The sequence below is a fragment of the Mixophyes fleayi genome, chromosome 3 (genome assembly GCF_038048845.1).
Source record: "Mixophyes fleayi isolate aMixFle1 chromosome 3, aMixFle1.hap1, whole genome shotgun sequence".
NCBI classification, from domain to species: Eukaryota; Metazoa; Chordata; class Amphibia; order Anura; family Limnodynastidae; genus Mixophyes; species Mixophyes fleayi.
In genome coordinates this window covers 43,316,645-43,337,469 of record NC_134404.1, presented here as the reverse complement: position 1 = coordinate 43,337,469, position 20,825 = coordinate 43,316,645, and the positions used below count along the sequence as shown (strand labels likewise).

General features: G+C 40.7%; 1 protein-coding gene across 1 annotated transcript; it reads left to right on the top strand.

Moving 5' to 3' along the window:
• The first annotated feature begins 375 nt into the window (after window positions 1-375).
• Window positions 376-20,046, top strand: DDX1 (DEAD-box helicase 1). Its single transcript, XM_075201411.1, has 26 exons — window positions 376-496; window positions 1,996-2,047; window positions 2,267-2,330; window positions 4,350-4,379; window positions 5,264-5,360; window positions 6,290-6,337; window positions 6,731-6,814; window positions 6,970-7,053; window positions 8,047-8,123; window positions 9,015-9,087; window positions 9,172-9,248; window positions 9,765-9,879; window positions 10,273-10,411; window positions 10,516-10,576; window positions 11,347-11,445; window positions 11,994-12,083; window positions 13,599-13,787; window positions 14,581-14,632; window positions 14,722-14,868; window positions 15,789-15,880; window positions 16,815-16,887; window positions 16,997-17,069; window positions 17,724-17,766; window positions 18,249-18,344; window positions 18,818-18,938; window positions 19,630-20,046. Exons 1-26 carry the CDS (start codon window positions 481-483, stop codon window positions 19,758-19,760), a joined length of 2,223 nt encoding a protein of 740 aa, XP_075057512.1. The 5' UTR covers window positions 376-480; the 3' UTR covers window positions 19,761-20,046.
• The last annotated feature ends 779 nt before the right edge of the window (window positions 20,047-20,825 follow it).

Below are 20,825 nucleotides of genomic sequence, written 5' to 3'. Positions count from 1 at the left end.
ATATATATATAAAATAACAATTGCATTGAAGAGATTAAATCAGAACCCTAACCTCTTGTATTATAAGACATTTTTGTTTTCTTCTATGATTTCATATGAATCAATTTTCATTTATTGCATTAGTACACAAGGATTTAAGGCAACAACTGGCTGAACTAAGAAAGTAGATATATAACTTGCTGGATGTCTTCCCAAATCAGCACATGAGTCTTTCCAGGCATCTACAATCTTAAAAGAAAACAGGGAGAGCCCGGTATATACAAGGGACGCAGCAAAATGTCTGCTACGCACTGTCTGAATATTACCGCGGCGCCATTTTTTTGAAGACCACGGCTATCTCACTCTAAGGTTCTTGGCTCAAGAAAAATGTCTGCTCCCCACAGCCAGTAAAGGCCGGCGTCTTATTATCAGAATGACATGACGTTTCCGGTACAATAACCATTTCCGTCTGTGTGCTGTCTGCGCTGGCAACCGGCAGAGATGGCGGCCTTCTCAGGTGAGCAACCTATATATAAGTGATACCTGTGAGAGAATGTCATGTCTGTAATGTATACTGTAATACATGGAGTAGTCCTCCTGCTCAGACATGAATCGTAATGTGAATGTTCTGTGCATGTTGTCAGTTTGCATCAACTTATCCAGCTGCTGTGGAACTACAAGTCCCAGGAGAGCCACATGTTGCATATTCCTGCTATACAGTACTGAATGCACATTGTTTTATAATCACATGGACTTTTGTTTTAGGGGTTGTCATTACATAAGCTTAAAAACCACTGTACTGGTGTTAGAGCAGATAATACACAATGTTATACATACTGTAGGTCTAGTGGTTGCTTGATCGAGAATTATGTGCAATTAATGGCCTGGCCTTGCCTGGAACATTGGGTTATAAGAATGACTGTCATTACCAACAGCTGCCTGTCAATCACTGAAAGAATGTGGTGTCTCTGTTCAGTGATCTTAGAATATTTTGGCCTGAGAACCAACTTATACCTCTGTGTACCAACTTTAAAGCAAAAATAATATTTTTAATGTTAGTAAAATTATAATAAATGATAATACTCTGACGTTGCATTTCACCATCCTTTTGGATGAAAATTTTCCACGCAGTCTGGATAATCATTGTTGCAATCTATACTTTGTTATGTTGGCTGTATTACTATCCGCACACACATACACTTTTTGATAGTTTTTCTTTTAAAAAAAAACGTGATAACAAAATTATAGGATTGCATTGTAATGTATGTGGTCAGCGTCAGCTTAATAGAAAGTCTATTTAATGAAGAACAAATAGATAATGTGTAGATACTTTATTTAAAGTGCAGTTATGGCAGCAATGGACAAATCCCAGTTGAGCCTGCAGACTTAACTATCAGCAATATGACCTGTTATTACTACCAGTTCAAACAGAGCAACTTGCACCAGAAACTCTAGTAACATCATAACCCCGTGGCTTTGTGTAGGAGCAAGAGCAACTCTGATGAAAATACGGTTCACAGTGGTGAATATTCTGTTTGTAAGCACCAAATGTCAGGAGCTTGTTTTATTGGTTCTCGGTATGTGCCCTAGTGTGAGGACATACACAGTGAGTTCATAGTCTGCTGCTATTCTTGTGCGAGAAGAGGCACAGGCTTGTGGTATTCTTGTCTATTTTTATGGTAGCCGTGGTGGCATGTAATCGTCGGTGGTTCAGAGATTGGTTATGTTTTGGGCGCAGCCTGGTGTAGTCTGTGTATAAAGTGCTGGGCGCAGGCTATTTATATTGCACTGATCGTTTTTGACTGTATACAATAGTTTGAGCAGTCATTTGCTGGCCATTGTTAGGTATCTGCCAATGTACAGAACACGACCTCTAAGAATTTCGGCATGGCTTACAAACCAGCACTTTTGAACAAACGTGTTGTTTTGCAAGGTCTATCTTAAGTACATTAGTGTGTGATTTTACACAACAAATATTTTTTTTGTTTACTAAAGTTCTCATCTTTTCTATTGCAGAAATGGGTGTGATGCCGGAGATTGCCCAGGCCGTGGAGGAGATGGATTGGCTGTAAGTGATAAATATAATTGCATCTACCATATATACCTGTAATATAATCAAGCTGTAGCTGAATCATCATAAAATAATATGAGATTGCCCTAATTACAGATGATCCCTAACTGTTCTTTAGTAATTTTGTTCACAGTGTGTTTTGAACTTCTTAAAACAACTGTTTACACTTATTGGTCCAGTGGTTGTTAAACTGTATACTTTTATTTTATTGTTCAGCCTTCCCACTGACATCCAGGCTGAATCTATACCAATGATCCTGGGTGGCGGGGATGTTCTCATGGTAAGTGAGCTGTCATGTACTGCTACTTCTCTAATATTGTTCTTTGATTTGTGATTTCTTAGTGTGTCCAATGCTCACACCTTCAATAAGTAGCATATTTTAAGTATTAGTGCAGGTGAATCTGCAGCAATTTGAGTCCTGCAACTGAGTTATGACATCCAGGGTACCACCTCTGAAATCTTGGCTTGCAAAGCCACACGCTTTTCTGTAAACCAGCTGCAATTGCGCAGCATTAGGCTTATGATACCATGTGTACTGCAGTTTACTCTTTTGCAATTCATAAAACATCCTGAATGCAGGGTTCATCAAAATCCCCATGGTGATTATCAAGAAACAGGGTGCTTTTGGACTAAGGACTTTTTATTCATCACCCGTTTCTCACAGTTTAATGTACTTTTTAATCCTTGGCCCAGTCTAAGTATATACACAAGAGCATCAGTGTATTATGTGTATTATTATTTCATGATATTGGGTACGTTTTGCCCTTGCTATTACCTGCAGTATTGTATGTATTAGAAATAGAAAGAATATTGCCATATTGTGTGAAAATAACAGGACAGCAGAAGTCATTTTGCTTGTTTTAGCTAATGTAATTACCATTTGTCTCAAATGCCCAATATTATGAGGTGTGGCGCAGACCTGGGTGTAAATGTATCAAGCAGAGTGTTTTCCGGCGGGTTTGAAAAGTGGAGATGTTGCCTATAGCAACCAATCATATTCTAGCTATCATTTTGTAGAATGTACTAAATAAATTATAGCTAGAATCTTATTGGTTTTTCAAACCTGCCGCAAAACTCTCAGCTTGATACATTTACCCCCTGGTTTGTAATCAGAACAATTTCTGAGTAACTTGACATAGCTAGCTGGCAGCCCATGTTAATTAGCTAGGTCAACAAGTAATCAGAGAGGTAATTAGGTTAGATCTTCTAGATGAAATGCTGTGTGCCTCCACAGTAATATACTGGCTGAAATAGCATTGGGAAATGTATTAATATGTTTCAATACAAATGTTATTGTATCAAAATTGATCACAAACTCAGATTGTGTAATGTTGCAGATACAATGTGTCAAATGTATTGTTGTTTCACGCAAGCGTGAAGTGTCGTTCCCTGATGTAATATTGTATCCAGCCAAATTGCTAATTGAGTCAAGCCATTCCACTGTATAATCGAGGTAACAGAGTGTATGTCTAACAGTTAAAGTGTTCACTGATAAACCTCTGCTGTAAAGGGGAGGATTGAGACTTTTGACCCTCTACCCTGTGTAGACAGCTAAGGATATAGTGAGAACAGAATGCCAAGGGATGGAGTCTAGCTTGGCGTATCCTGGTGTACAAAACACCAGCAAAAAGGACTCTGGGCCAGGCTTCGTGGTGCCGCTGGAGGAAACCCTACCAGGGTCTGTGTGAGCCATTAACACAGGCTGGGCGATATGGTAACTGTCCAGCTAAATGGTAGTGGTGATATTGCAAGAGGATTAGACCCAGAAAGAGACTGAGATTATTACATTGGATTGCTGACTGCAAGAGGCTGCTGGAGGGTGTATACTGCCATTTATCCTGTATCTTGTGAACGTTTTGTGGTGTTGTGTTGTCGTAATAAAGCCTTATTTTGGATTTACTCTGGTCTACCAGAGTGAGTTGAATCCCACAGATGGTAACTGCCATCCCAGCTAAGGGTGTTATCCTCATCAGTGATAAGAAAATACACCTTTGTTGACCGCTCTGAAGGGGACACCCTTCCCCCTGTATCTGTCTCCTGTCTCCACTTATGTTTGATCATTTTGAACATTCAGAACTAGTTAGATATATAGCCTGAGGGGCCACGTTTGGTACTGCTGTAAAGAGAGATGTTTTATTAATCAAAAGCAACATTGACACCTCTGATTAAAATAACCTTTTGTGTAAAGATCTAGCGTTATCCTTACAATATATTTAAACCTTTTTATTAAGTATTAATATCTGACTTCATGCTAGGTCTTTTACAGTGATGTAACTTGTTTTCATTATTCTGTGTTTAGGCTGCAGAGACTGGAAGTGGAAAGACAGGGGTAAGTATACTTTCTAAAAAAAAAACATCAGCGCAAAAATCACCACCAGAAACAATAATATTATTATATATAATAAATATAAGTGTTAAACTGAGAAGATCAAACCGACATGTGTACAATATAGATATTTATTATAAAAATAGCAACAATACTGTATAATATTCTGATGTATCAAAACTGACACATAAACCAAATGGCAAATAGTATATCATGGAGTATACAACAATACTGAACAAGTATTCCTATATTGGCATATGCATATAAATATAGACCATGATGTCAAAATAAGGTCCAATATAGATATATCAAGGATAATACTGCATTATCTGTATATTGCAAAAAGTATATAGAAATGTCCAATAAGGTTATGTCAATAGGCTATATGAGAATCCAGACCATAAACCTCACTACACCGTAATATAAGACTTAGGGAACTGATTCCCACATATAGATTGTCCAGAAACCCTTTAAGATCTTTTGATCAAATATAAGGAACCACTTGAGGCAATATTCTTTGACAATGTTAAAACTCACAGAATCCCTGCTGGATTGATCTCAAACGATGCTCCGAGTAGACAGTGGTCATGTGATGCGGGTGCACACCCGGAATAGTAGTGGTCCAAATACAGAAGGACGTCTCAAAGGTTCCTAGATAGAAAGGTTCCTTGCAAGTAATACGGTGAAAGCGGCAGAGAGAGGTCTGTTGGATCTCTGATAGATATATAGTATAGATCTCTGTCGCGTTTCGTCCGACCACAGCAGACTTTTTCAAAGCAGTGTCGTTTTCTTTTTTTAAGTATACTTTATATGGTGAAATACAGCTTAACGTTGGAAGCAGCTGATTGTGTGCGTGTTATTTATCGGAAGTACATTTCTGATTTTAGGCTTTTAGCATCCCTGTCATCCAAATTGTGTATGAAACCTTGAAGGACCAACAGGAAGGGAAGAAGGGGAAAGCCTCTGTGAAGACCGGCAGCACAGGTATCTCTCCTGCTTACCTTGCTGGTATCTTAAACACTAATACATCTGTAACCATATCCCCAGATTTTGTCTCTCTCCCCTTGTACTGTGAGCTGGACTGTGCCAGTGAGATAGAGATTTTCGGGAGTTGCAGCAATCCATCCAAACAGCGCTGGTGTCCCACTAGCACAGTCATAAAAAGTTTATGAATTCTCCCGACACCACCCCTAGAGAACACAGTATTTGGCAAGTAGAGACAGGAATGGCAGCGATCTTGTAAGAGTAGCCCCTCTGTTCTGCTGGTTAAGGTTAGCCGTTCTTTGTGATTAATGCAGTTGTATGGATGGGACAGACTATACAGTAAATTAATATTGATCCTTAGAATTTATTTCTCACTATACAACTACAACCTTAATGACCAGACCACTTAGTCCTTGTCCCTATATATGGATTGATAATGCAGTTGGCCGTGGTGTACTATCCTTGTGCCCTGTGGTTGGTCTGTCTTTTAATTTTTAAGTGTGGTTGACTACAATAGGATTACATAGTCTGTTTACCCTCCCTTAGGATGTAAGCTCGTATGAGCAGGGCCCCCTCCCCTCCTGTCTCCATACCTGTTCTTCCGCTCCGTCTTTACTGCATATGACGAGCCGGAGTTTCTGAAGTATTGGTAATTTTTGTTCATTGTTCTGTATGGTTTGACCCTGTATTGTCTACTGTTAGTACTGTGTGCGGCGCTGCGGATACCTTGTGGCGCCTAACAAATAAATGATGATAATAATAATAGTGTGTGAATGCCTGAGCACCGACAGTGAACCTCTGATTGATAGGATGTGGGCACTGCAGGAGACTAGCAGGGTTTCCAGGCTCGCGTTCCTTCCTTGGCTGGGCTTCTCCCTACCAAATAAATATATATTTTTATATATTTGTGATTTTCTCTTTCTTTATAGTTCTCAATAAATGGCAGATGAATCCATATGACAGGGGCTCAGCCTTTGGTAAGTGACTATATCATGTATATAGTATGACCTATTTCATCCATATTATAGGCAGACAGGCATGTTGTATAACCTGTACATACATAAAGAGTTCTATCTATACTATATCTCCATCATACCCTATATGTCCCTGTTCATTTTAGAATATTAAGTTCACTTTGTAACAGTGGAATAAATACACAGTGAATAAGTGCACATTGTAAACAGTGTTTTTGGTTTTTCTTCCATTCTACTGACAAATTATCTCCGTATCCTCAGGAAATTACGTGTTTCTAGTCTATTCTGGGTCCTTTTTTTCTTTGCCTCATTTAATGGAGAGTAACACTTAATATGTCACACTACAGTCCTTGATTATACACGGGTAATTACATATCTCTCCTCTCTCATTCTCAGCCATAGGATCAGACGGACTCCTTTGCCAAAGCAGAGAGATGAAGGAGTGGCACGGGTGCAGGTCCACTCGCGAGGTCAATAAAGGTGAGCACAGCGGGTGGAGTAGGCGTTTGGGCGAGGGACAGCTGTGGTCCCGAGGGAGAAGGAGGCATAAACTCTTAAAAACACTTTTATGTGTGTATAATAATGATAACAATATTTAGTTTGTTTATTTTCTGATCACCTCTGTGCATTACCAGGAAAATACTACTATGAAGTGTCGTGCCATGACCAGGGATTGTGCAGAGTTGGCTGGTCTTCCCTACAGGCTTCCTTAGATCTTGGTGAGTGTTCAGTACTCTATCAATCAAACCTGTTCCTTATAGTGCTCCGCTGGAGACTAATAGTGGGTATTGAATCTCCTAGTCTGTCATTTAGATTGGAAGCTCATCAGTACGTACATTTTAATCTCGTGTGAGTTGATCATAATTTCCTTTATGCTATGGTGTAATGAATTCATTTAGGAGAGCTCGCTTTGAAGTGTAGAAAACAGAACAATGAGGACACGCTCTCAGCCTAAAGCTGGACACACACTACACGGTTTTCGTCCAATAATCGGCTCAATCAGCCAACATACGACTGCTTGGTCAAAAGTCGGATCAGTGTGTGCAGTGACACGATGGTCGAAAGTCTGCCCAAATGGACGATTGTCGCCTCATTTGGTTGGTCGTACCGTTTAATATTTTCGTTCCAATCTCGTTTCGTTGTGTAGTGTGTATAAACTTCCGACCGATCCACAACAGTGAGTACGAAATTACACTCATTGCTCACAACAACATGGCTGTAAAAAGTCGCTAAAGGGACGTCCGCTCTTCCCTTTATCGTCCTAAACAAGGCTAGTGTGTATGCAGTCCATGGACCGAGCGATCGGATGTAAAATCGATCGGCATAAAAAGTTGGTGGATAATTCTGTAGTGTGTACCCAGCTTTACCATTACACACAATGATTTGTATAACAGAGACGGAACAAACACATCCCCGTATGGTGGTCATATGAGTTCTACTTTGCTGACAAGCAGTATTTTAAAACCTTTTTAAACAAACTAGAATAGAATGTGTACTTTACTTTTATAAAGTATCTTATGTTCATTTCCATCTCAATCTACAGTTAACACTCTTAAGTACTAAGCGAACAAAATTAATTCTGCAATTGCGTCCCTTTTCTTTTTTTCTTCTGCGCTTTTCCGCATAGGTTCATCACACACAACTGATGCACTTTCTTGTTTGTTCTATATTTGTCCAGCATCGCATAAATGTCTAACACTGTTCTCTCCTAGGAACGGACAAGTTTGGCTTTGGGTTTGGAGGAACTGGAAAGAAGTCTCATAACAAGCAGTTTGATAATTATGGGGAGGTAATGTAATTCTCTGTAGCTAGATGTTAGGTGACTAATATATATATATATATATATATATATATATATATATACCGTACATTTACTAATTGCAACAACTTTATCATGTTTTTTTCATTTGCAAGTTATTTCTGGATATTTTTTTCTGGCCTATTACTTTATTGATAGGAATAGATGTTGAATGCTTTATAAATATATATATATATATATATATATATATATATATATATATATATATATATATATGTATGTATGTGTATATATGTATGTATGTGTATATATGTATGTATGTGTATATATGTATGTATGTGTGTATATATATATATATATATATATATATATATATATATATATATTAGTAATCATTTATGTGTAGCATGGTGGCTCAGTGGTTAGCACTCCTGCATCACAGCGCTGGGGTCATGAGTTCAATTCCCGACCATGGCCTTATCTGTGTGGAGTTTGTATGTTCTCCCCGTGTTTGTGTGGGTTTCCTCCGGGTGCTCCAGGTTTCCTCCCACACTCCAAAAACATATTGGTAGTTTAGTTGGCTGCTATCAAAATTTACCCTAGTTTGTCTGTGTCTGTCTGTATGTGTGTGTGTTAGGGAATTTAGACTGTAAGCTCCAATGGGGCCAGGGACTGATGTATGTGAGTTCTCTGTACAGCGCTGCGGAATCAGTGGCGCTATGTAAATAAATGATGATGATGTGTATAGAGTGTCGAAATAACGAAACTTTAAATACAGTAACCTGGAGCAAGCTGGAGAATACCAGACCTATTTCTGGAAAAACAGTTAATGATTGTAGGGCTTAGACGTGGACTTGACATACTGATACATGCCTGTGTCTTAATGCATGTTTGTCTAAGATTTACTTTTATTTCTAATAGGAGTTTACAATGCATGACACCATTGGATGTTATCTGGACATAGACAATGGTCGGGTTTCGTTCTCTAAAAATGGTGAGTGATGACGTCTCTTCTCATACTGACCTCTTTTCAGAGAGACTTTATTTCGCTGCTTATGTGTCTGATGTATGGTTTTAGGCAAGGACCTCGGACATGCGTTTGATATCCCTTCACACTTGAAAAACCAGCCGTTCTTTGCGTCGTGCGTTCTGAAGGTACAATCGACTATTGTTTCTCTGAGGATATGTGGCTTAAAGTGCATCTGATGCTTGCACTTAGTGGAGGCAGTGAATATGTGTGCCTCATGCCTCCTTCCTCACTCGTGTCCGTATTTTCTAGTGAATTGATAAGCTAGATATTGGATCATCCCACAATATGGCTTTACGTTTATTGGCATATTTAAAATACCCTAATGGTTGCCTAAGCTCTCACCAGCCAGGCCGCCTTTGCTCTTGTCTATCCTGCTCCCGTCTTGTCCACCTGAATGTCCTTGTCTTCAATTTGCTTTTCTTCCTACTTGTTCTCTATGGCACCTACTATTTTGTCTTATGTATTGTACTTCTATGCTGCCTTTTGCTGTATTCTCTCTTTTCCCTGTTGCTTGTTACGTAATCTTTATTATGTATGCTCCATCCTCTCCATTGTACGGTACTGCAGGCCTATGTGGCACCTTATAAATAAACGTTTGATGGTTTAGGTGGAACCTGACAGTTTTCCCCATGCTTTTCCAGAATGCTGAGCTAAAGTTTAACTTTGGAGAGGAAGATTTAAAGTTCCCACCTAAGGAAGGGTTTGTACCTCTGTGCAAAGCATCGGACGGCCATGTGGTGAAATCACAAAACACTGGTATGTGCAGTTCCATCTTCTGATTTTTATGCTATAATTGTTTTAGAACATCCCAATAGTTCACTCTTTGCCTACATTCCATGTTTTATATACTACATGTAGTTGTATGAATGTTTATTCTAATACCGACCACACATGGACAGACTTGTGGCCAGGCTGCTTATTCTGGCTGTTGGATGCCCATGACGAATGATTTCATGATTTTTCTTCTACTTCAGTATTCACTGTAGTTGGCACAATAAATGGAGATAAGTGACGTTATAATGAGGTGTATTTCACTTTAAGCTAAATGGACTTGGACTGAACTTGCATTTATTCTGTCAGGCACCTGTGTTGATACTGACATGTTATGTTTGTGTCTTAAAGCATATTGTGTGTTTGTTTGTCATTCAGGAAGTGCCCAAGTGACGCAAACAAAGAATCTGCCAAATGCCCCCAAAGCTCTTATTATAGAACCATCCCGAGAGCTCGCGGAACAGACGCTGAACAACGTAAAGCAGTTCAAGAAATACGTAGACAATCCAAAGCTGAGGTGAGCAGCGCCATTGTGTTTTTTTTTTTGTTTTGCTTGTGTTTTAAAATGATTCTAGTGTCCTTGTTGCTTTTTAACGTCCTAATTTTATTCTTGTTCTGCAGGGAGCTACTAATCATTGGGGGCGTAGCAGCAAAGGATCAGCTGGCTGTACTGGAGAGCGGGGTACGTTTTTATATCTCCTTACATAGTTGTGTTTCACTTGGCAGGTGCACATTGTCACACCGAGACTCCATTGACTCATATAGAGAGAGCAACACATCACCGTCACATTTTAGATAATAATGTTTTCTATGTTCCCTCTGCTCAGGAGAGAGTAACATAAAAGGGAGCACCCTAACACAAATTACGGGGACTCTGCTTGATAGTTCTACATAAAGTCCACGGGTAGCGCAGCTGTCGGTAAAGAAATGATATGAGGACAGAACAACTATTCCGTTTTGTTGTTAACATACAGTCTTGGTATTCTGTGCAAGCAGTTGTCTTAGATATACACTGGGCTTTCTCTTGTAGCATTATAGGGGGACACAGATGTCTGTTTTAGGTCCCCCCACTCTTTTGAGACTAGAATCGCCTCCTCCCTATAATCTAATTTAGCCACTATCACCCAATCAGATTATTAGTGAGCTGATTAGGAGGTGAGGTACATTATAAAAGTTACAAATTCAAAAGCTGTAGAAGAATTCAAACAGTTCAGGCAAATGTTTATACCCAGCTCTGCCAGGGGGTCTCTCACTGCTACCTCCATCATGGTTTTATAATGTGTTGTACAGCTTTATTGATCTACTACTATTCTGATAGGATATCTCGTTCTCGTAAAAAACACTATATTTTTATTATCCTATTTAAATGTCTTTTCTTTCACTGTGTATATTGCCTTTTATCCAGTCACAACCTGTCATACTGAGTACAACCTTTCCCTCTGTTCCCTACAGGTAGATATCGTGGTCGGGACACCGGGCAGAGTCGATGACCTTATTTCAACAGGGAAACTGAATCTGTCTCAAGTGCGCTTCCTGGTGCTGGATGAAGCTGTGAGTTGGGATGATATAATCCTCTGGTTAGCAACGTTCTATCATCTGTAGATTGTGTTTTAATATTTTTTGTTTTCTGTTCTTTTGTGAGAGTACCGCAATTTCCAGTAGTCTCTACTATACTTTTAATAATATTGTGATTTATTTTAAACTTTTTTTATTCTGCTAGTTGTGTGATGTTATTTCTGGCTCTTATACCCTTGAAACTACTTATACTTCTGTCTTGTTTTAATAATAGGATTATGTCATTTTAGACCCCGAAGATGATCATTCTGTTTCATAGAACTTTCTAAACTAAACACACTCTTGTTATATTACAGTCTAAGAAGGACAATGCATAGTATAGCTCACTTGCTTTAGTACAACTACACAGATGCCAATCGGGAGTTGGCTTTGAACAGCCAGATACCCACTAGACACATGAAAGCCAATATCCTGTAGGGTACTATGGGGTTGAGCAGATATTGCGCAGTGTCTTGTATATACCTGGGGGTGAGGCAGTGGCAGATTTGTCTCCTCAGTCATTGCTTTCCATGTTGTGTTTGCAGGATGGTCTGCTGTCCCAGGGATATTCCGACTTCATTAATAGAATTCATCAGCAAATCCCCCAGATCACCTCAGATGGCAAAAGACTGCAGGTAACAAATGCATGAAGAAACCTCTGTTTTATGTTCTTAAAATATCACTGCATACATACTTTTGATAACACACTTATTCCATCTTCGGTGGAGGGACACATATGATGTGTTATGTTCTCCGTATGAGGAAGGCACTGGGGTGGGGGGAATGGACTCTCCCCAAGTGCTCAGGTCTGTAAGCGCCTCGCCACTTTCTCTTCGGTAACGTCAAGATGCACCTGCTTGGAGCTAGCAATGTTCTCCCATCCTTTCAATCTCCCTTGGAAACTTAACCTTGTTCTGAAGGCCCTGCAGGGCTCTCCCTTCAAGCCTTCATTCAATTGTGTGGTTTCATCACTTGAAAGTTAGCATTTCTTCTAGCCGTCATTTTGGCTAGGCATGTTTACAAACTGATGGCCTCTCTTTACCGGTCTCAGTACCTAGTTGTCCACTACGACAGAGTTGTTTTTACACCAAGAGTAGTTGGTGCTGTCCTTGTGTCCTCATCCAAGAAACCCTACAAGGGAGGAGCTTCACTCCCTGGATGTGGTGCAAGTCTACAGACTTGTCTATGAAGCAGGACTTTTGTTGTTCAGACATTCTCCCTGTTTTTTCTGTGATGGACAAAGGAAACATGCAGCGCCTCCTCTGTCATTCTCCCCCTGAAAATGTATGACAGATCCGTGAACCTATTCAGCAGTGGGTGTGTCTGTTCCCTCTCACTCTCGGCTTGGTCCTGGGGGGTGCATCATGGGGCCTCGGTGGGCCACATTCTTTTTCCGAAGTCTATCAGTGTTCCTTTTGAAGGTTTCCTTCGGCATGATTGTCCTTCAGACAACTGTTCTCAGGTATTCCCCCCCCTCCCATATGGCTGAGCTTCCGCATATTCCACAATTTGTGTACACCTAATGGAGAAGGGGCTTTTTGGTACTATTAACTCCTTTCCTCCACCAGGGCCTTAGTAGGGCACAGCCCAACCCACCAGGAATGTAAGGCCTCTTTGGGATTTTGTCTTTTTGGTACGCTATTGGGAAAGTAAAGAAGAACAAGAGGGTTGTAGGGGGGTGAGGGGTTAGGTTTGTATTTTTCCTAGCACCTTGCTTTTTGTGGACAGCACATAACCTATCGTCTGTGTTCCCCTACAGAATTGGTGAACAGGAGAAAATTGTTGTCCTCTTCTTTCTTTTTTTTTTTTTTTTTCTTTTTCTTGTGAGGTGATCATCTTCTATTTTATATTTGTGTTACTTATAGACCAGGAGGTAAATGTATCAAGCTGAGCGTTTTTTCGGCGTGTTTGAAAAACCAATCAGATTCTAGTTATCATTTACTTAGTACATTCTACAAAATAACAGCTAGAATCTTATTGGTTGTTATAGGCAACATCTCCACTTTTCAAACCCGCCGGAAAACTCTCCGCCTGATACTCCCAGGTCTCTAGTTTCATATATGTATTGTGTGGTTGTATGCTCCACCACTGGACATTCATGTGATGTATAGAACAGTCTCTTCCGTTCATAATGCGTCTTGTTCTGTCAGGTGATCGTGTGTTCCGCCACTCTACATTCTTTTGATGTGAAGAAGCTATCTGAGAAGATCATGCACTTTCCTACATGGGTGGATCTGAAAGGAGAAGACTCTGTTCCCGAAAGTGTGCACCATGTCGTTGTCCCTGTCAACCCAAAGAAAGATAAGCAATGGGAGCGAATTGGCAAAAACCATATGAGGGTAAGGACACATTCATTGTACATATGAGAAGACCACCCAGATCTGGGTGGTCATAAAGGCCCAGATTTCCTAATAGAATAATGACTGGTATTTTTTTTTCTTATTTCTTTTTACTTTAATTTTCTCTTGTATTGAAAGAAAGCATAATATGCCTGTTTACAGAATGACAGTCACCATTGCAGCATAGTAGAAATACAGCTCTGTGGAAATAGTGAGCCTGAGCAAAGACACAAATGCATAAGCCAGACTTTGGTGAATCCTAAATTTAACCAGAGGGTTGAACTAGTATTTTGGAATGTGATGTAGTGGTGGTCTTGGTGTGGACAGGGGAAAGGCACGAGGCCTGGGGGTGGGAGAGGTGTGGGGGCGGGAGAGGCACCAGTGCGGGACAGGTGTAGCGACGAAGGCAGCATGCCTATGGGTTGCAGACTGTACTGAGTTCCGTATAGCAAAGACTTCAAGAAAGTCTTTAGGTAGACTTTCATGCTGCCATCACAGTCGTCTGAATTTAGAATCACCTGCATTTCACTCTCCCATTTTAATTCCCACTAAATGGATCTCTTCACTGTGTAGGTGACATTCATTTTAAATATGACAACAGTTTTTTATAAATATATAATGACTCGCACCTCGCTTTAATTATATGCCCGATGAGCCTAGATAGTGATAACATTTGTATTTCATACGCTACTTACCTTCTATAAGTGTTTCACCAGTGGCATTGTATCAGGAGCACTTTGCTCTCAGGTTTAATCTCTCCTATTTCTGAAAGGATTTGTCTTTCTTTACCTAGACTGATGGTGTGCATGATAAAGATAACACTAGACCCGGAGGAAGTTCAGCAGGTAATAATAAAGCTTTGTGTGGAGTTATCGTTGTAATTTGTAGAGGTAGCTGTAACTGGCTGTGCTTTATAATGGATATCACCTTTCAGAAACACTGTCGGAAGCAATAAAGATCCTGAAGGGAGAGTACATAATCCGAGCAATCAAAGAACACAACATGGATCAAGCCATTGTATTCTGCCGGACTAAGCTGGACTGTGATAACTTGGAGCAATACTTTATACAGTACGGGGGAGGTAATAGCTGCAACCACTGCATTAGATCTGCTTGCAGGGTTTCACCATGTAATAATAAAGTGTTCTCCTGTAAGATATGAGGCACATTAAGGTGCCTTCTCACATGCAACATCATCATCATTATCCGCTATTTATATAGCGCCACTAATTCCGCAGCGCTGTACAGAGAACTCATTCACATCAGTCCCTGCCCCATTGGAGCTTACAATCTAAATTCCCTAACATACACACACAGACAGATAGACGGACAGAGAGGGAGACTAGGGTCAATTTCGATAGCAGCCAATTAACCTACCAGTATGTTTTTGGAGTGTGGGAGGAAACCGGAGCACCTGGAGGAAACCCACGCAAACACGGGGAGAACATACAGACTCCTCACAGATAAGGCCATGGTCGGGGATTGAACTCATGACCCCAGTGCTGTGAGGTAGAAGTGCTAACCACTAGGCCACTGTGTTGCCCTCAACATAGTAACTAATGTGATTTCATCTGTACTTCCCTTTATGCTTCCTGTTGTAGCATCATACTTCAGATTTTTAGGTGTCTTTCTGCCAACAATGTATATAACTGTAATATCGGGGTAATAGAAAGTGACGGCAAGATGGTATGTCTAGCCTTCTGTTCCTGCAGTATTACTGTCACACTGGGGCCAGGCTTAATTGTCTCTCCTTCCCCAGCACCTCTTACCTTGTTTAGTGACTTTAACATCAGCTCATAGAGCTCTAGGTGGAAGGAAGTGTGTGCAGCGGATGATGGATGGGGGGGGGATCCTGGTCTCTCTGTGGATAGTAACACCACCAGTGACTGAGCTAGTGGGCTACTATTAGGGGTTTTATCACCACTCTCTGTAGAGTGAAGCTGGGATCACACTATAGGGTAAGATACTAAAACTTAAATGTATGTGTGTGATTTATTTCTAGGACCTGATAGAAAAGGACATCAGTTCTCATGCGTGTGTCTTCATAGCGACCGGAAGCCTCATGAAAGGAAGCAGAACCTGGAAAGATTTAAGGTACGACTGTGCCCGATGCCAGTGCAGAAAGTGTCTCGTCACTGACTCCTCACATCTCTCAGTGAATGTGTTTATATTATATGACCTGTAGGTGTCACTGTTGCTCTTTGGCTTTTGTGAGAATTTACGTGGTGATTAGAATATACATTGTTTATTGGAGGAGTTCTCAGCTGCAGGTTACTGAATTTAAAGGTCAGAAAAATGAACTGTAACATTACACAATTTTTTTTTTCCTAATAAAATACAATTCGCCTTCACCTTTTTATTACTTACAACACATTACTTGACCAAACATCTACTGTTGCAGTCGGGACAATATTTCCAGTTTGGCCACATATGTGGGAGGCGAGATTGGACACTTTCGCTCTGATGGTTCGTGTGATCAGCACACGGGTCAATGTGAAAATGCAATAACGGCTCATGCTCAAGAAATGCAAAATAGATTTGTAATTGCCAAATATTCAGTAACGCAATTACTAGTGTGCATTCAGTGACATGAACTTACATATAAATTCAATGTACCATCATGTACCGTTGGTATAATACAATATATATCGGACAAGCAGCATACACCACTGTGAAGGGAGAAGACAGACGCCCCTCCACTGTTAGGATGTAATCCCTTTCTCAAGCTGTCTCCTGGAATGTTGCGTTATCATGTGACTGTGTTTATTGGTTTTCCTATTTGGGAATTATGAGGGAAACTAAGACAGCTCTCCTCACATTGTGCACCTATAGTACGTGTGATTGTAGATGAACGTGGGACAATTTGCCGATATTTGTGACACTATTGCTGCGTTAATATGTCATATTCTTGTGGTATTATCGCTTGCTCGTTGCTGTACAATGTCTATGACCAGCCTGTCTGATCCCGCTCTGGTCACAACCGTTCTTCTGTTTCATATATCTGTAACGCTGATGTCTGTGTTATTAGAAAGCGGAGGTTCGTTTCCTGGTCTGTACGGATGTGGCTGCCAGAGGTATAGATATCCATGGCGTCCCTTATGGTGAGTGGCTGTACTTACATTGATATTACTTGGTGTCCTTGTTACATTGTTGACTGACTATCCTATTAGATGCTTGTCGGTGGGTGACACTGTGCTATTTCCCATGCAGTTATCAATGTAACACTTCCGGATGAGAAGCAGAACTATGTCCATCGTATCGGTAGAGTGGGCAGAGCTGACAGGTATAGTGTAATCACACTGCGTGCTCTTCCTACAGACTTGTCGTGTTGGTCCTTCCAGTTAGGGCAGGCCTGTCCAACCTGCGGCCCTCCAGATGTTGTGAAACCTCAAGTCCCAGCATGCCCTTCCAGCTATCAACAGGTTGTCTACTGGCAAAGCATGCTGGGGCTTGTGGTTTCACAACACCTGGAGGGCCGCAGGTTGGACAGGCCTGAGTTAGGGAGATCTAGCCCCACCCTTAGTTAGTATGCTTTGCTGCAAAACTAAAGGTGGATTCTGATTGGTAGCTGCTGGAAACTCTGTGTTAACCCCTCCTGCGAGATGATCATCCTATTTAAGACTTGTATTATTAGGAATAGGAAAGGTAACTTTTATATTTCATCAACATCATCATCAACATTTATTTATATAGCGCCAGCAAATTCCGTAGCGCTTTACAAACATTAATAAGACAATACTGGGTAATACATACAGACAGAGAGGTAAGAAAAACCCTGCTCGCAAGCTTACAATCTATATTGTAAGATTCTCTCTTACATGTAAATGGGAATCGTGCCATCTGCACAAGTAACAGTTGGTGCTTCCTCTCCGTTCCTGTATATGCTAAGCGTGTCTATTTAAGGTTGAACCTCTAATCAATTGTGTTTGTCTTCCAGGATGGGTTTGGCCATATCTCTGGTGGCATCTGAAAAAGAAAAGGTAAGAAACACTAGGCGCTGTGATTATACAAATTTTAGTTTGATATCATGTTTGTAAGGATATTGTACATGTATAAATAAGCGGATACACATTTAGTTACATGAGACTATTCGGAAAATCTATGATCGAAATTAAAAGTATACATTTGGTATCTGTGAATTTGGGGGGCTAGACTGATCCGTTTCCAGGTATTTTTCTGGGACGGCTCTTTTTTCATAACCCTTTTTCACGAGTTTTCCCAAAAGAAACCCCTATATGTCCTTATAAAAACACACAAAATTTGCTTGGATGGAATGAAAAATTAAAAAGTACTTCCCGTGGAAGACACCACAGCCTAAACCACCTGGTCTGGAAGGGGTTATAATAGTAGCTAAAACTAAGACAGACAGAGAATTCAGGGGTAAGATGATAGGTGTCTTTACTTCCACAACTATATAAACAGGAATAAAAAATTTTAACGCAAGCATTTTTTTTTGTGCTAGGTTTGGTATCATGTTTGTAGCAGCCGGGGTAAAGGCTGTTATAATACCAGGCTGAAGGAAGACGGGGGCTGTACCATATGGTACAACGAGATGCAGGTACTTTACATATCTGCAAACACTGTTAAACGAATTGTATTTTCCGTCATGAACACTTTAAATGGGAGCCCCACACAGCTGGAGATGTCTAAGTTCCTGCTAAGGGGCATCCTGACAACCTTTTCCATGGAGCAGACCACTTGCTTTGTGATTGGCTGTGCCCGCTGACAGTCACAGAGTAAGAAGATTGGTTCGGTCATCAGCACCACGGAGACCATTGTCAGGAGACCACTTGCAATGCTTTCTGGTGGTGGATAAAAAATGTAAAGATAAATTCTCTTTTACAATTCAATAAACATTTAAAAAGACAGGGAATTGGTCTCCTGGAACCTTAGAAAACTATGTAACTGAGCAAATTGCTTGGTAATCATGATTTGCCTCGATGTGTCCTCATATAACTTGAGTTCTTATTCTATATAACTGGATGGGGGGATGTCATTGTACTGAGTGATGTGACTGTAATTCCTTTGTAGTTGCTGTCTGAGATTGAGGAGCACCTGACTTGCACTATATCACAAGTAGAACCTGATCTCAAAGTGCCCGTGGATGAGTTTGATGGCAAGGTGGTCTATGGGCAAAAGAGGGCTGGAGGTGGTAAGGCTGACTGTACTTTTCATCATATAATGCTTCTTTATACAATCTGATGTGGTGTAGAATTGTGTCTGGGATAAGGTTAATGATTCATAGATAATGGTAACTGTTCTGTAAATCAGTGTCCTAATCCTAAAACATGCACTTTTAGAGCTCCCTGAGGACTTGACTTAGAAAACTCTGTCCTAAACCTATTAATTATTTACCACTGCTATATTTTACACAATAAAGTTACCCAGCTATTGAGAATATTTCTGGGGTGTCCATTTTTCTAGACTCTTAGATAATTCCACCCCAAAAATATATCTGTGGAGCCCCCCCCCACTCCCTCCAGCTAGCAGAACTGTGGTGGTCTCTCCTTCTCACGCACTGTACCGCTGCTACACACATGCGGATACCGGTCAGAAGGGAAGGTGCAGACGGAGCTGTGTTTCCAGAAAGCCGCGTTGGCGTGAGGTCACCACAGTGGTTACTAGTTGGGACAGGGGAGTTCATAAATTCTAGTTTGTACGGAGTTCTCCTTTAATTCATACATCAAATACAGCTGTGCCCCATCTCACAAGATTGTTAGAGACTCCACATTACAACTCTACGTTGTTTTACATGGGAGCCCTCCAAATAGCGTCACACAGCATTGCATCCCTTCTCCCAGGTTCCAGTTTGGTTTCACATTGAGGCTGTTTTGCCGTTGCAGGTGGACTCTATAAAGGACACGTAGATATTTTAGCTCCAACTGTGCAGGAATTGGCTTCTCTCGAGAAGGAGGCTCAGACGTCCTTCTTACATCTGGGGTATCTCCCGAACCAGCTGTTCCGAACCTTCTAAACATCAGTTGTGGGAAAACAGACCTGCGGAAGAGCCCTAACGATTCCCTGTGTGATGGAATGACGAGATGTACACCGAGTGATGCAACAGAGGACACATTGTTTTCCCTTTTTGTTTTTCCTCATGTTTTGTTCTTTGTTCTTGGTTCATACTAGACAGCAGCCAGTATATGAAACAAGGACGTACGTCATCTAGTTTTCTTTCTTTTTTTCCTCATGTTTAATACTGCTTTATGCATGCAGTGGAAATAATAAATGCATCAAATGGAATAAAAAATTGTGTAATATTTATAATTAGTAGGACCGCTTATGTATATTACAGCAGTGGCCGCCTCACTCTTGTCCCGCCCTCTTGTGTCACATGACTTAGGAAGAGTTGCCGGATGAAATACATAAAGTAATCTGAAGTAAACCAGGCAGAGATCTGGGCATCACCTTTTATACAAGCAGCTTCTATTTACACCGGTTGGCCTGTGCTAGAGGGAAAGTACAGGTAATGTGAGTTTCAGCCTCTGTGCTGTATTCCTAGACTCCTGTTGGCAGTTTCACGGGTATTCCAGGAACGTCAGAAGTGCTGCCACGTGCTATAAGAATCCTGCTTCACCCAGCTCATAACTGGTGCTATTACTATTGGAGCTGCTTTGCTTTGTGTATTTATTCATTTGCTTAGTGCCACAAGAGAGACACTACATTGTGCAAACAACATAAGTGCATCAAAATGACATAAATAGAAATGTATACTTAGATAAAGAACATGATCAAAGATACACGGAAGAGCAAAGGAGCTTACAATACAAATAGATATTAGGCGGAATTCAGCATCAAATACAGCACTTGAAGGGCTGGCCGGTAAGTGTGAGGGAGGGGGGGCATTGGTTTATGTTATGCTTGGGACTCAGGCGTTGTACACTTGGCGGGTTCTTGACGTAGGTTCAGAGGTTTAGGCCAATGATGACACATGGAGAGAGCAGACTGAAGGGAGCAGCAGCCACGTATATTAGTAGAGAGGAAAATATATGTGAAGATCTTTTAAGAGTGTATAATAATAGAACATGTCTGTTTACAG

Excerpts from the sequence above, each read along its gene's own strand:
- DDX1 (XM_075201411.1), top strand. Across the intron at positions 5,361-6,289 it reads TGTGAAGACCGGCAGCACAG|TTCTCAATAAATGGCAGATG; the intron begins GTATCTCTCCTG and ends CTTTCTTTATAG. Across the intron at positions 9,249-9,764 it reads TTGCGTCGTGCGTTCTGAAG|AATGCTGAGCTAAAGTTTAA; the intron begins GTACAATCGACT and ends ATGCTTTTCCAG.